This window comes from Magallana gigas, chromosome 8, assembly GCF_963853765.1.
Source record: "Magallana gigas chromosome 8, xbMagGiga1.1, whole genome shotgun sequence".
In the NCBI taxonomy this organism is placed as follows: Eukaryota; Metazoa; Mollusca; class Bivalvia; order Ostreida; family Ostreidae; genus Magallana; species Magallana gigas.
The window spans coordinates 15,023,756-15,038,555 of record NC_088860.1 but is presented as its reverse complement, the minus strand read 5'-3'; the positions used below and the strand labels follow the sequence as shown (position 1 = coordinate 15,038,555).

The following is a 14,800-nucleotide window of genomic DNA, read 5'->3' as shown; positions in this document are numbered from 1 at the left end:
TATTGTACAAAATTTAAAAACAACTTCGTGGTCACGCTGATAGTGTTGTTTATATTCTGAGAATGAGAATTGGCGTCTAAACAAAATTGACCACGAATAAAACCGCGTGGTTGCTACTTGGTTATACATCGCAATCCAAGTTCTCCAGCATCTGATTTTGTGTTGCAGAGGAGAAAAACAACACAATGAACTCTAAAAAATCAAAAGGGACCTCATTGTTGGACGTAAGGAAATCTAAATCAGGAACAAGCTCATTAGGACAAGTAAGCATCTTAATTATCAGAATACTCTTTATTTATTATGTTTATTGGTGATGTATTGGGGGAAAACCATGTAAATTGTGTCAGATTTAAATTAAGGTGATTATTTTTCCTGAGACGTTTTTGCAATAATATTGTATTTGTTTTTCAACATGTAGGGAGAGGGCGAATTAAGTTTTTATTACTTGTGCGCAATCCCATTGTAATATATAATGCAATAAAATATGTTCAAATCAAATCTAGGGTGATTATTACTCCGAGGTACCCATTTTAACAATTTTTATTCTGCACACTATGCTCAGATTGAGTACGTCCAAGCAATGTTACAGCAGAATTTAAATAAATGAAGATTCACTTATCATTAATTAATGCTGGACCAATCTGTACGCTTGAGTTAGAAAAACCAGAAACATGTATTTATCCAATGAAGTAATGGTAAATTTGCGTTGAATTTAGATTCACCAGGATCCAAAGAAACCTGTCCTAAATGTCCTGAGTAATTTGAATGGAATCAAACGCCAAGGAGATAGCATGATGGACCAGAAACAGAAGAGAAGAGCTGCATTTGGTGACATCACAAATGTATGAAAATCATTAATTATCGTTTAAAGATCTTTGATTATCTTTTTTTATGAATATGTATCCCCTTAATAGATAGATTCCTAGTTTTTATGACAAATTAGTTCTTATTTAAGCTGGAATAATCCCCTATTTTCTGGATGAATTGTAATGGTTTTACTTTTAACTTTATGTATCATAAAGGATTTAGGCTAGTAACATTAAGAAATATTAAAAAAGCACACTCAACATTTTTGTAGCTAAATGAAATTTTGAAAATGCTATTTATATAGCTTCAACAGTTTTATTAACATATTGGTGTACTTAACATACAGGCTATCAATGAAAATAACACGCTAAAGAAAGATGCACAGAAAAAAGCCAAGCCACCTGTAGGACTTAATATTAAAGTGACCAAAAAGAAGTCAGAAAAGAAAAAGACAGTCAAAACTGAGAACGCTGACCCGGCTTTAGATGACATCATTCAGCTATCCCAGGAATCCCTAGTATCAAGTTCTCAGGACAGGTAAAATTCATTTAATCATCTGAAACAATCTTTGCAGGGTCTTTATTGTGGCCCTGTAAGTCTAGAATTCATTTTTCCTTCCATTTTGTTGTTTGAGAAGAAAGTTTTATAATAAGCCATATACAGAGAAAGCTCACAACATTTTTATATCTTTTTATGTGTAAAGTAATTATATTCTCTATTATATTGAAAAAAAATTTATATTCATTCTTGTTGTTAGGTCAACAAAATTAAAATCTACATTTCATGATTTTTGTTTGTAATGAGCTAACTCTAAAAAAAAAAAAAAAAAGTTAAATAACATCTTAATACTTTTTTTTTCCAGCAACAGTTCATGCAAAAGCAGTCTAACAGATTTAAGTCAAATTAGCACTGTGTCAGAAGATGAAAAAGAAACAGTTCCAGCAGTAAGAAATTGTTTTGACTGACTACAATGTAATATGGAACGATTCAACCAATGAAACAATTATGTTAATGAAATATATTTTGCTTAGCAATTGCTGCCGTATGAAATTGTTATGAATTCCTGTTTCTCTACCCTGAGAAAAAGCAATAATTGTTGTATCATAATCACTTGACTAATTCATTATAACATATTGCATAACTGTCACTTCGAAAAGTTGGTGTATAAATTTACAAGAGTTAAATATTTCAGTGTTTTCTTATGTATTATTTCAGACAGTAGATGATGTGGACACAGAAAATCTACAAGACACTGCCCAATGTGCACTCTACGCACCATTCATCTTCAGATACTACAAAGAAAGAGAGGTAAAATACTGTGTGCTAACATATGTCTGTCAAAAGAACATACATTTAAATATGATGCTTTTATACACATGGCATACTTTTTAGTGTTGTATGTTTTTAGAGTTGTTTAGAATTTTTACTCTGTTGATGACGATATTTGATTTTTAAATTTTATACAAGAATATAGAGATATTAAGGAAGCATGTATTTTTTTATAAAATTTCACCCCTTTAATGTAAAGGATTTTCCCCTGTTTATAATTTACCAAACAAAGAGAGAGATAACGTATTTTGGAATTAAGCCTCATATTTAACTTGCTAAGTAAAAGGGAAAAATATCAAATGAAGCAAAAGAATTCCCTGGAAATAGTAAGGAAGCAAATTACAACTGTTGGTTATTGTGTATGCAATCAATGAATGTAACCTTTTCCTATTAAAATGCATTCATATTGGCAAAAATGGTCAAAATAAAAGTTTTCTACATTGCCCAATCCATCATTACAGCTGCTGTTTATGGTTCCCATGTACATGGACACTCAGACCACGTTGACCACAAACATGCGTGCCATTTTGGTGGACTGGCTGGTGGAGGTGCAGGAGAACTTTGAGTTGAACCATGAGACCCTGTACCTAGCTGTCAAACTAGTCGACACCTACCTCTCAATCCGACAGGTGCCCAAGGAAAACCTGCAGCTTGTGGGCGCCGCCTCCTTGTTTGTTGCTTGCAAGTTCGATGTAAGTTTTTGTCACTTGTCGTCGTACATGTAGATCAGAGGAAAATCACCTTTTACTTATATACCTGAACAATACTTTGATTTCGAATGAAAATTACATATGCATGGATCCTTGATTGTTATTATTGATTTAAAGAGGGAATTTAATAGGGTTTATATGGTGTATCCATTATGGTATTAAATAAGTTACATATATGGACATGTATATAATAAATGTCAAAAATTTGATGTTGGCAGGAGAGATGTCCTCCTCTAATTGAGGATTTCCTGTACATTTGTGACGACGCCTACAGGCGGACGGAGTTCCTGGAGATGGAAAGGACGCTCCTCAAGACGATAGGATTTGACATTGGGATGCCCTTGTCCTATCGCTTCCTCAGAAGATACGCCAAGGTACTTGATATTCTGTAAAATTTGAAACTTTTCCATACATGCAAGTTGATTATTCTTTACTTTATTATTTTGTACGTGAGTCAAAAAAAGTAAATTGAAGTTTCTGTAACACTCTCTAAAATCGTTTCTTTTAGTTAATCAATCTGAAAATGTATTAACTGTTGTCTTTTAAATTCTATGGGTAAAATGTTTGATTTTTTGAATGACAATTTAAAAACTGTGTTTTGGCAGTGTGCTAGAGCATCAATGGAGACACTAACGATGGCCAGGTATATCCTAGAGATGTCCTTGATGGAGTATGAGTTTATCAAATACAGGGAATCAAAAATGGCTTCCGCATGTCTTCTGCTGGCAATGAAAATGAAAAACACAGGAGAATGGGTGAGTTGCTGTGTATTACTGCTGTGTCAGGAAAAAAAACTTGGAGCTCTGTCTCTCTTTCTAGCATTATAAGAATTTCTGTTATTTCAAGTCGGCATGTATGAACATGCATGATTTTAAAAATTTGATTAAAATTCTGTGTAGTTTTGCTTATTGGTAGAATTAAACTGTCCCCTTTTTTCACAGTCAGGATTATTAATTATTCAAAGTAAAAGGTGAAAGATAAAGCATTATTATTGATAGGATGGAGTTGTCTCCCTTTCTTCACAGTCATAACTGTTTATGTTACAGAGTTCCACCCTGGAGTACTACACTGGTTACACAGACAAAGACATCAGTGGTCTTGTCCGGGAACTGAATGCAATGATTGCCTCCCCACCCAAACAGCTAACCACCATCAGATCCAAGTATTCACACAGGTGCGTTCTCCACTGTAGGACTATTGCAGTTGCAAAGGAGTTCGATAGTGTTTTATATTATATGTTACAAACATTTTATCCTTTAAATTCTGTGTACTGGTTAAAACTGGATTTTAATTCTCTAAAGCTACAATGTACTGAAACTCAATTCACAAGTTAATGTAGAGGATGTTAATCCTTTTGCACATATTGTATTAATAACTATAATGATTTATTTTGTTTTCATTGAAGTTGACAATTATTTTTGTGCCCGTGAAAACCAATTTTTGCATATATACATTGTACATGTAGCATTTAGTTAAAGTGAAATCATTCGTGGTTATGGGATCTACAGGCTTTCTGAACTCAGAAGTTAAATTCTTTTGTTTGCCTTATATTTTCAGTGTGTTCTATGAAGTAGCCAAGGTACCAGCTTTATCAGAGGAGGCCCTGACATCTTGAAGCCATGTTCTCATTACACTTTGAAGGAAAGAGACAAGTCCTCCTGAATACCTGCAGAGCTTGATCTGTGATATTCATGAAAAGCCCAGCATTCTCTTAACCGGTTGTGTGTTGTGTTTTAAACCTCAGAAGATCTACAAAGCTCCCCTAAAATTGAGGATACTGTTTTATGATAAATACAGAGAACTTTGTAATGCAGGTTTTTAATTGACAGGGAATGTTTGTACTAATAACATACGTAGATAGGTGTTTCCCTTCTTACTATCCCACTTTATCTGTTGTACATAGAATTATCTGTTTTTATGTAGTCATTTTTAAAACATTATTTATTCAACAAATTATTATTACCAGTACATCATTTTTTTTTTAAATCTTAATGGCAAAAAAATTGGCTAAATTAAATTTTTATAAGTATCAACATTAAAAAGGTTATCTAGCCTTTTTATAGATGAAATGGGTAAATATGAATCATGTTAAATGCGTTTAGTCAGTATTTGAATCATGAATATGATTTGAGCATGAAGGTGACGTTTTTACCATAGAATTAGTCAATTTACTTGAATGAGATATGGCAGACTTCTGGTAACCATCATTATTTGATAACATCTAGAAAGAGGAAGTCAGAATTTATAGTCGTCTTATGATCATGTTCTAACGAATACAAAAAATGTAATAAATGCAATAATTTGTTTTTAAGTAGTCACTTTATGGTTTACATTTCCCTTTTTTTTATGTACAAGTAGATGTTTTCGGATTATTTTATAATAACTTTTTATTTAGTTCATATTTTTACACATTACATGTACTAAATTTTGCTACCATCATTCAGTGTTTTAAGATATACATCAATTGTTTCAATAAAGATGTTTCAAACAATGCCTTTGTTTTGGAATTACATATATTGTATATCTGTTTTAAGATATATGCCTGGTTTCTTCTTCTAAGCATTTGTCTAACAATATAGAGCAAATGGCTATGCCACTAATGTCTGGTTTTCATTTAGCACCCAGTAAAATTTCATGAAGCTTTGTAGTTAATTATGAATATTATCAATCTGTGTATTTGATGCATACCCGTACTTTACCTTTCATGTGATCAAATCCTGTGAAGCCCAAAGGGCTTCTCGGTAGATTTGATCACGTACAAACCAACTTCATATCCTGATGAACTTTTTAACATTGCTGTTTGTTATACCCCTGTAAAACAGTTACTATATAACTCTATACGAAAAAAAGTCCAGCATTTTGACTGTTGGACTGGAACTGTTAGATAGAACTGTTAAAATCGACTGTTAAAAAAGACTGTTGACCGGTGACGTCACATTCCGGGAAAACGTGTTATTGATTAGAAGGGGTATAACAAAACAGTTGTTGACTGTGTCTCGGGCAACAGTTGATCTGTCGGACCGGCTCGCAAACTGTTGCCTTCGGCCTTGGGCAACAGTTTGCGAGCCGGTCCGACAGATCAACTGTTGCCCTCGACCCCAGTCAACAACTGTATATTATTACTCATATTTACATTTGAAAAAGACAAATCGTCCAGATTTGTTAAAATTACGAAGAATTTTAGAGGCTGTCAGTAACCATTTAGAATTATCTTTTAAAATGTGGAAAGTGCAAAAATCACGAATTAGAACGAAACTTTCACACTTTTGTGTACAGTGATAATAAATTATAAAAATGTGAAAATTTACAAAAAGTGTGCATATGTTTCTATGGCAACACACTTAAAAGTTTACAATAATCCAAGCGATAAGCGCGTGCTATGATCGTTGTGACGTCATGAAAAAGTTCATACAGAATTGATAGTTTTCGCTGTTCTATGGGTTCATATAAAGAAACATATTTGCGAATGTAAATATTGTTTATAGCATTGTAATGTAGAGGTGTAGGGCACCTAAGCTTGCTAATTACTTTACAATTCATTACAATTTTCAATGGAATGTTGTGATAATGACGGTGAGATTCACCTCTGAGCCACCACCATTCTGCATTTTTTGTCAAAGACAACAACAAACAAATACCACAACCGTTGTACAGGGGTGTGGGTGATTATCTAAAATCTTTGACCTGGTAATGACACCAAGGCATAAATACTTCTGATAATAAGACAATCTTAGACTAGTGGATTGGAATAGAAACATATTTTGTTTTTGTATGAGAGCCAAATCACTAATTAGGGCCCAACTCTGTGACCTCATAGTGATCAGTCAGTCCAAAATCACTTATCCGAAGCATATTTTTTCTTCCTAAATTTCTCGGTTAAAGGTTGAAGTCATAGAGATGTGAAAAATACTTGTCTGGATCATTTATTCTCTCCCCTTGGTCGAATCTGGCTCAAATTCCATTCGCAGAGTGCCTTTAATTAAAGGATGTGCAGAGTTTCTCTGTTACGGTAAACATTATAAAAGACCTCCTTTTAAAAATCTTCTCCATTCAATATATATTCTTTCCCCTTTGGTCTATCTGGCTCCTTCTCCTCACACAGAACTTTATGGTAAAAGGTGTGCAGTGACCTTAATCCATTTTTCTTAGAAAATTGTGAAGTTCAAAGCAGATCTCTTTTAAGGAAGGAGTCTTTTCATTATCAAACATACTTCTTATAATAAGAAATGCATGAAATTTTGACACAGTCAAACGGATCATATTACTTAATGATTCTATCAGTTTAATTAAATTTGACCTTTTTGTTTTCGGATAAAGGTCAGGTCAAGGTCACTACCTTTTTCCTCAACGTAAAGAGTGATAAAAATAAGTGTAGCTCTTTATAGTTCTGTAGACATTTGTTTAAGATTTGAAGATTCAAATCTTCAATGAAATCATAGACCATGAGAGTGTCTATCAGCTTATACTACTAAATTGGAATAAATATTTATACTAAAATTGATATTGCTTAGCCCGCATTTCCTCTAATTTTCTTAAATTTTGAAGAAATTTTGATTATTTTTTTATGCTTCCAATAATAAAATATTTCTAATTTTTATGTATTATGAAGACTTTATATAAAGATATAAATTGACAGAAAAGCTAATATATTGACCGTTTCATAAGAGAGAAAAACTGATTTTAGTGATTTTTTCACAACAATCAATGTATAGAATGGGCGCTTTAAAAAGCTTATAAAAATGTTATTTGATAGGCAAATCATATTTTAAAAACATATTCTGAAACCCAAGTATCATATTATTAGTTCACATTAGTAAAAAAAATCCAACATTATTGTTATTGTTTTTAAAATGCTAAAACAGACTCATTATATATATATAATCTGCAGCAATTCTGAATTGCGCAACATGTGATATTTTCCTACGCCAATATTACGCCCAAAATATAGTCCTTGTTCCATTCTAAACATTGATTACATTTTTCTATGCCAAGTTGTACGAAAGTAAAAAAGAAAGAAAAATATACTATTTTAATTTCCTTTCATCTTGATTTAATGAACAATTAATCAAATTTACGTTTGACAAGTTGAAAACCAGAAAAGACTCCTTCCTTAAAATCAAGTTCTCTCCCACTGGTACTTTATTTATTAGATTAAACCAAAAGACAGCCTTTGCAGTGACCTTAAATTGAAGTCCAATGTCAAATGGAAAATTTCCAAAACATAGGTTCAGGTCAAAGAAAAGTCCTCTGAATGCATTTATGGTATCCTAATGTCCTGGGCTCTTTCAAATGGTCACAAGCTCAATGACGTCTAGTTATAATTGAGGTCTGTCAGCTACCCAACCTTCTTACAACTTCATGTTTGATGAAGAAGAAAAATCAAAGCAGTTTTCAATTAATTCTAATAAAAACTTTATGAGAGAAGAACAAAAGATTGCACATTGATATTAATGTATTTACTTTCAGCAAAAGAAGACATTTTTGACAACAAGGTATGTGTCCATTTACTAATTTGGGGCATTCACTCACTCCCATACATTCTTTAACACATGTACACAAATTAATAACAGTAAAATTTATTTCATATATTAAATTATCAGTAAATAAAAAGAAACCCAACACTTGGATTGCATCAATAAACAAATGACGTGAGTAAATAGCGCGCTCAACAGATGACATAATGCTGACAGAAACTGTATAATCGTTAGCTGTTGACTCAATGTGTTTTAATATTTAGCAGCTGAATCAACGAGTGTCAACACAAAAGGATTGAAGCTGAAAACTTGGCACTGAATAACGGATGATCAGCTATTCTTTGTAGAAGACCAATCAATGGAGTCCTATCGTGACGCAATGGAAGAATGTCCAGAATCCACCCTTTCCAATTTCTCAAAATGTTTTCTGGCGTTCTTGATATTGATAAGAGTTGCTGCTGAGGCTAAAAAAATAAATAAAATTGGTTTTTTTTGGACAAAAATGTACCAAAAATCAAAAGCTGATGCTTCATATAGTATACAACTATTGACTGAAGTTTAGGGCATTTTTGATTATAATAGCACATGGTGGACGAAATATTGATTGACATGAAGTGGAGAGCAATATATTCATCCCAAAGTGCTAATACTGGTTCATCTATAATCAAGTTTGCCCAAAAACACAGTAAATATTTGTTCAATTATTTAAAAAAACAATCAAACCATATTTCAAGAAAGGTTTTACAAACAAATTGCTGTAATTTTCTTAGCTCAACATAGAAATCACAAGTTCAAGTTCATTTCCTATATATCCTCTGCAAAAAACTGTCTCTGTTAATATTCCGCATTCCATAGGAATTATGCTACAGATATTCTACCGGATTTTACTCCTCAATAATTTGAAAATCCTTGTATCTGTTATGCTAGTAAACCACCACATTGTGTTGTTTACTTGCTTTGACTGAATGCCTATTACGACATCACCTTCTTTAGGAGTCGCAAAGGTTTATTTACGTCAACACCAACAAGTCGACAACTCAAAAGCGATTAAACACATCAGAAGGGATTTATTAAATTGGTGGTAATATTCTCTTGATATTATTCAGTCAGCATTTTTCAGACAATCTTTTCTTTAGTTATTGACTATACCCCGGTATGTCTATATACAGTTATATATATAGTGATAATATACATGTACTGCTAAAATATAATATTAAAAATATTTATTAAATGACAAACAGATTATATCTTTTTGTTAATAAATTATGTATTGAAACAAGTTGTATTTTATTCTACACCAAAATTAAAGAGCACAAAAACGCTAAATTGGTTAATATGATAATCGGTTAATCTAATAATTTTTCTCTGGCAAATTGACTATCAGATTAAGCGGAACCCTCTGTACTACTAAATATAATATTAAAAATATTTATTTAATACAATGAAAATCGATTCAATTCCTCTCTAATTTTTTTCCTTCAGAAAAGCAAGATTAGCATTAACTAAATAAAGGAGATCCTCGGAATAAGAGAATGTCAAATTTTCAAGTACATGTACTGGTACATGTATTTATGAACTTTCATTAATAAGCCATGCTGAATTTCAGACAATGTTCTGGATTTTGTTTTTTTATGCTTGGCAGGTTTGGATCCAAGGAAACCATTGGTGAAAAATATTTTGGAATGCAAACACATGATGGGATGAGATCATATTCTAATATTATTAGGTATGTTTATGAATACATGTAAAATGCAATTTGCAATATGAGCAATGAAATACCTGACACAAGGAGTGTCTTGTAAAGTTTGGTCTTGGCATGCATCAATTTTGAAAATTTTTATACCCATAGCTTAAAACCCCCTGATCTTAAAGTCAACCAGACAGAGAAAAACTTCCAAAGATTTACAAGGATTTAAGGTCAGACGACACGTTCCTCGAGAATATTTTTTGTATCTCCTCGTAATAAAGAGTTCCAATAAAAAATATTAATTTTATAATTACTTTAAAAATGATCAAAATTTACTTGAATTTGGTTATATGTGTACATGGTCGAGTGGTTAGAACCGTGGCCGCTCACTGCCAGAAGCGTATAGGTTCTTGAGGTCGTGAGTTCAAAGCCCCGCCCCAGCGGAGATATAGTTCTAATATAGTGAATTTCGCTGTGCTGTAGATGTATTTATTTTTATATCAGCAATTCAAGTGTATTTTCAAGAAGATTATATAGGAAATTGCATACTCTAGTATTTTGCAGAAATGCCTGGTAAGGTACCCTAATTTTTTGCAAGAAAGCTTGTCAAAGTAGTGTTAACCATTAACAAATTCCTGGAAAAAGTTATCTAAAATTGAGGAACGTGTCGTCTGACCTTAAGATACAAAGATTAAAATACACATAGAAACATCAATTGGGGCTTCAAACTCAGTTCCACTTTTCCATAGCTATAAGTATTAAACAAATCAATGTTTGAGATGAGTTTACCAATACATGCTGGTACCCCACTCCCTCTCAAATAAGCTACCCACTCGGCCATTCATAATACTAACGTATTAAAACAATAATGAATTCTACATGTACAATTAAAGATAAGTTACTTTTTTTTCATAACAATATTAATAAAAAGCAATAAGGTATTCCAGACAAGATTACAGTACTTACGTATTGTGGGATCAGACATGACGACCATTACGTAAGTGTTTGATGTGAAGACGTCAATAAATGCGGAGAAGTTCTTGTTGCTGACTTCCATTCCTTGGAAAGTGGCTGCTAACTTACTACAGCTCAGTTTAAACTGTTTAATGATGTTACTGATCTTCTCGAATCTGTGGATGTCTGGGTGGTGTTTCCTTTCACAGTGGGAAATTACCTGCAAGAAACATGTACATGTACATTTGTACCATATACCAGTAATGTTCACCAAAAAGAACAGTTTACAGAGTAAGCATAAGACTACCTGTACTCATTTAACTTCTCAATGGGGGATGGGGTTAGGTAAGACCTTATAGGGAGATCTCCAAAGCCAGCCAGACGTTGGTAAGTACTTTCTATAATCAATATACCGGGTATAATGCCTGTAAATTTAATAAAACAAGCATGTGTGTTGTCAAAGTACTTACTAAAAAAGTTGCCCTTTCAAACAGTAGAACTTCATCTGCTTCAATAATGTTTGCGAAATTGGTTAAATTTGCCTCTAACTGCTGAACATTAGGGATTAGCTGATACACAATGCTAGACCAAGCCTGAAAACACAGTAAAAATGTCCTTGATAATTGAAATAATGTTTCTACCAGTATATAATAAAGAATTCTTACAACATACATATTGTAAACCAGAAAACCACTTAATTAAAAGTATCTGACATGTATAATCTTACAAGTGAATTTTAAAATACAGCACCTTATATAGTGTCTCATCCCAGATAGAGGTAGCAAAACATGTACAATCCAAGGGCTTAGATAATCTCTTCAAGTCTTCCTCTCTTTCTCTGAATATCTGACAGTGTAGAAACAAAAGAGTTTGAACAAAATTGCAACATATAAAAGTAAAGTCTGAGGTTATAGATGAAAAGGTTTGCTTTTATAAAAAAAAAATTAAAGCTTGACTACATTGAATAGAAATGATGTTCAATTTGACCTTAAATTTTTACTGGCCTGTCTTTAAAGTTAATGTCACAAAGTACAAGCACCCGGTACTTAAAGGGGCATGGTCACAATTTCGGTCAAAAATTATTTTTCCAATTTTAATGTTTAAAATGCTTCAGTGGGGCATTCTTAATAGGCAACCAAAATTTAATTGCATTTGTTGAGTTACAGGCGAGATACAAAGCTTACAAATCTTTGACCTGTAAACAAAGCTTTTGTTTACATTTTGAATGTTGAAGTGAAAATTCCAATTCTAGACCAAATATGAATATGTTAAACGTTAGGAACTGTTTATCTTTGCCTAAAATGAATAAGAAGATAGAAAAATCAGCTTGAAAAAGTTTTTTTTTGGTATGTTGAACCTATGTAAACAAAAACAGGGCACGAGCCTTGTTTACATGACACAAGTTTGTGAGCTATGTATCTTGCTTAAAACTTAAAGACTGACTCTCAAATTTAATTAGATCATTAGAAATGCATTCCTAAAGCATTGTAAATAATAAAAACAGAAAAATAGAATTTGACCAAAATCGTGACCATGCCCCTTTAAAACAAGAAGGTCGCTTTCAGTGGTAAAAGTCTTAATTTTTCCATTCAGTTCAGTTTTATCGTTTCCCTTATTTTGCAAAGTGCTTTGAATTTTTTTAAACTCATAGGCCAAAGCAAATTTATGTTTTGTTTCTCAGGCACTCCATATCAGGTCAAATGCTGCAGCATTGATGTATTTTAATGCAACATTGAAAAGGGAAATAATTCAATTTTTTTAATTCTAGTTCAAATTTGTAAATTTATTCCCCATTGCAAATCTCACAATAAAATAAAAATAAAAAATATGTCTGCAGCATCATATTTTGAATACTTTTAGCTTGAGAAATTGAGAGGTTTTTTTTCTTTGCCGTACCATATCTCTTTGGTCATCTTGTACAAGGTCCATTTTGTGGACCAGACAGAAGACTTTGGCGTCGGGTGAGTTCTGTAGAATGGCCTCCAGACAAGACTGATAGTAATGCATGTCCTTCTCCAGTTCACGACTCTCTACATCAAACACGTATATCAGGACCTCAACATTCCGAAAAATGTTGTCTCTTTGACTGGCAAAGTAATTCTCCATGAAAGCCTCTTGTCTGAAATGAATTGAAATTGTGAGGTAAATTTTGACATATAAACTAATCATTATTTTCAAGAAAAAAGATTTATTGAGCATTATATAAATTTGTCTTTTTTTATCATGATTGTTGATCATACTAGTCATAGAATAGCAAAGAATACTGAAGTATGACAAAAAGCTTAACTCTATAAAATGAAATTCTATGTGTGGATTTAAACTTGCTTTATAAATTAATGAACTCTGAATCTATGAGAAATAAATGAGGAAATATGAAATACTTATTACCCTCCACAGTCCCATAGATTTAACACAAGATTCCCAAGAAAGCGCACATGTGAATGTTCCACATCAACTGTAAAACAAAGAGTCATTATTATGACTGAATGGAATGATTTCATAACATCATTAAAACTGAGTTTAAGAAACATGTACATGTACTATAAAATTAAGTAGAACATGAAATATACCTTGCATCTGGCTTCTTTTTGGTATTCAATTAAGTTTAAAGATTTTATATTTTGGTCAATAAATTTTACATGGTGGTACGTACTTGTTGCTCCAAGTCTTCTTGTATCCCTAGCAATATAATTGGCAAAAATGATTGACCTCATACTGGTTTTTCCAGATCCACTTTTGCCCATTAACAGCACCTAAGATAAAGCACAAACATCTTTCAGTCATGTTTCATAAACACTTTATCTTTCTTTTTTAAATAATTTTTAGACATCCATCATATTACTGGGAAAAATTTTGATAGTGTCACAGATGTATTCTCTATAACAGGGTATGCAACTGGATGGTCAGACTGGTTTAAATACTATCGCCAGATAGCTAAGTTGATTGTGCATCTGACTAGAGATCTAGAGATTCTGGGGGCCAGGGTTCGAATCATGGTCTGGTCCGTCATTATTTCTCCCATCCCATAAAATTTGGTGCCAAGCCAACCCCAGGAACTGACAGTTAATTAACTCCTGTCAGGGGAAATAGCCTGGGGATGGTGTTTTTCTGAGGGGGGGGGGGGGGGGGGGGGGGAGTGATTGTGACAGTTAGACATGTTTAAATATCAGCACTAAATAGCTCAGTGGTAGAGCACCTGACTAGAGATTCAGAAGGCCCAGGTTTGAATACCGGTCTGGTACATCTCTATTTCTCTTATCCATTGATTTTCTTACACAACAATAGCAAAAGGACAAGTCTTGTGAAATCTCACAGTACAGGGTATTGTAGATGATTTTTCATATTTCCAGTATCTTTTATTGAAACATAGATATAGTGGTATTTATTTTAAAGCCAATAAAATTTGACAGAAAAAAAGTAGAGCTCGTGATAAATTATATCACACAATAGTCAAGAATCGGCCCTCATATTCATCCAATAAGCCAAGAGCAGTAGCCCAGAGTCACAAACTTTGGCGAGTACATATATTTACGTTTCATTTCTGGGTCATTTCTGAGCATGACACATAACAGAGAAAATTCGAACTATAAATAAAGTTCACTAAACTGTACCGTTTCAGTCATAACAAGTAGTTACCTTTTTCTTCATTTTTGCAGGTGCTTTAGACATGGTTGAAAATCTTTTAGAGTACACAAGGGAAAAGAATACTAAAAATTTATGAAAAAAACAGTCATAAATCCTCAATTATAGTAGTTGCATATTTCATCACATGATATTCACTGCAGAAAATAGCACTACAAATAGTCTATTTTTTTTTCCATTCGGTAAGAAAAGGGAGG

The 14,800-nt window shown here is 32.8% G+C and overlaps 2 protein-coding genes across 2 annotated transcripts; one reads left to right on the top strand and one right to left on the bottom strand.

The window, feature by feature from the left end:
• Window positions 1–5: 5 nt before the first annotated feature.
• Window positions 6–5,337, top strand: LOC105347974 (G2/mitotic-specific cyclin-B3). The gene is made up of 10 exons (XM_011457245.4): window positions 6–263; window positions 717–842; window positions 1,154–1,344; window positions 1,670–1,751; window positions 2,023–2,115; window positions 2,598–2,828; window positions 3,065–3,220; window positions 3,452–3,601; window positions 3,893–4,020; window positions 4,404–5,337. The coding sequence occupies exons 1-10, from the start codon at window positions 186–188 to the stop codon at window positions 4,459–4,461; spliced, it is 1,293 nt and encodes a 430-aa protein (XP_011455547.4). The 5' UTR covers window positions 6–185; the 3' UTR covers window positions 4,462–5,337.
• A 2,950-nt stretch (window positions 5,338–8,287) lies between these two features.
• LOC105347975 (ras-related GTP-binding protein A) lies at window positions 8,288–14,735 on the bottom strand. Its single transcript, XM_020075177.3, has 8 exons — window positions 14,598–14,735; window positions 13,615–13,714; window positions 13,350–13,416; window positions 12,858–13,080; window positions 11,712–11,807; window positions 11,432–11,554; window positions 10,974–11,181; window positions 8,288–8,784 (listed from the first exon to the last, which is right to left on the bottom strand). The coding sequence occupies exons 1-8, from the start codon at window positions 14,628–14,630 to the stop codon at window positions 8,687–8,689; spliced, it is 948 nt and encodes a 315-aa protein (XP_019930736.1). The 5' UTR covers window positions 14,631–14,735; the 3' UTR covers window positions 8,288–8,686.
• Between the last annotated feature and the right edge of the window lie 65 nt (window positions 14,736–14,800).

What these genes read in the sequence shown, in the direction of transcription:
- LOC105347974 (XM_011457245.4), top strand. Translation starts at nt 186, where the DNA reads ATGAACTCTAAAAAATCAAAAGGGACCTCATTGTTGGACGTAAGGAAA. An exon ending in CATTTGGTGACATCACAAAT is followed by an intron (nt 843 to 1,153) that starts GTATGAAAATCA and finishes CTTAACATACAG; the next exon opens with GCTATCAATGAAAATAACAC. An exon ending in GTATCAAGTTCTCAGGACAG is followed by an intron (nt 1,345 to 1,669) that starts GTAAAATTCATT and finishes TTTTTTTTCCAG; the next exon opens with CAACAGTTCATGCAAAAGCA.
- LOC105347975 (XM_020075177.3), bottom strand. Translation starts at nt 14,630, where the DNA reads ATGTCTAAAGCACCTGCAAAAATGAAGAAAAAG. An exon ending in CTGCAAAAATGAAGAAAAAG is followed by an intron (nt 13,715 to 14,597) that starts GTAACTACTTGT and finishes GCTTTATCTTAG; the next exon opens with GTGCTGTTAATGGGCAAAAG. An exon ending in AAGAAGACTTGGAGCAACAA is followed by an intron (nt 13,417 to 13,614) that starts GTACGTACCACC and finishes TTTGTTTTACAG; the next exon opens with TTGATGTGGAACATTCACAT.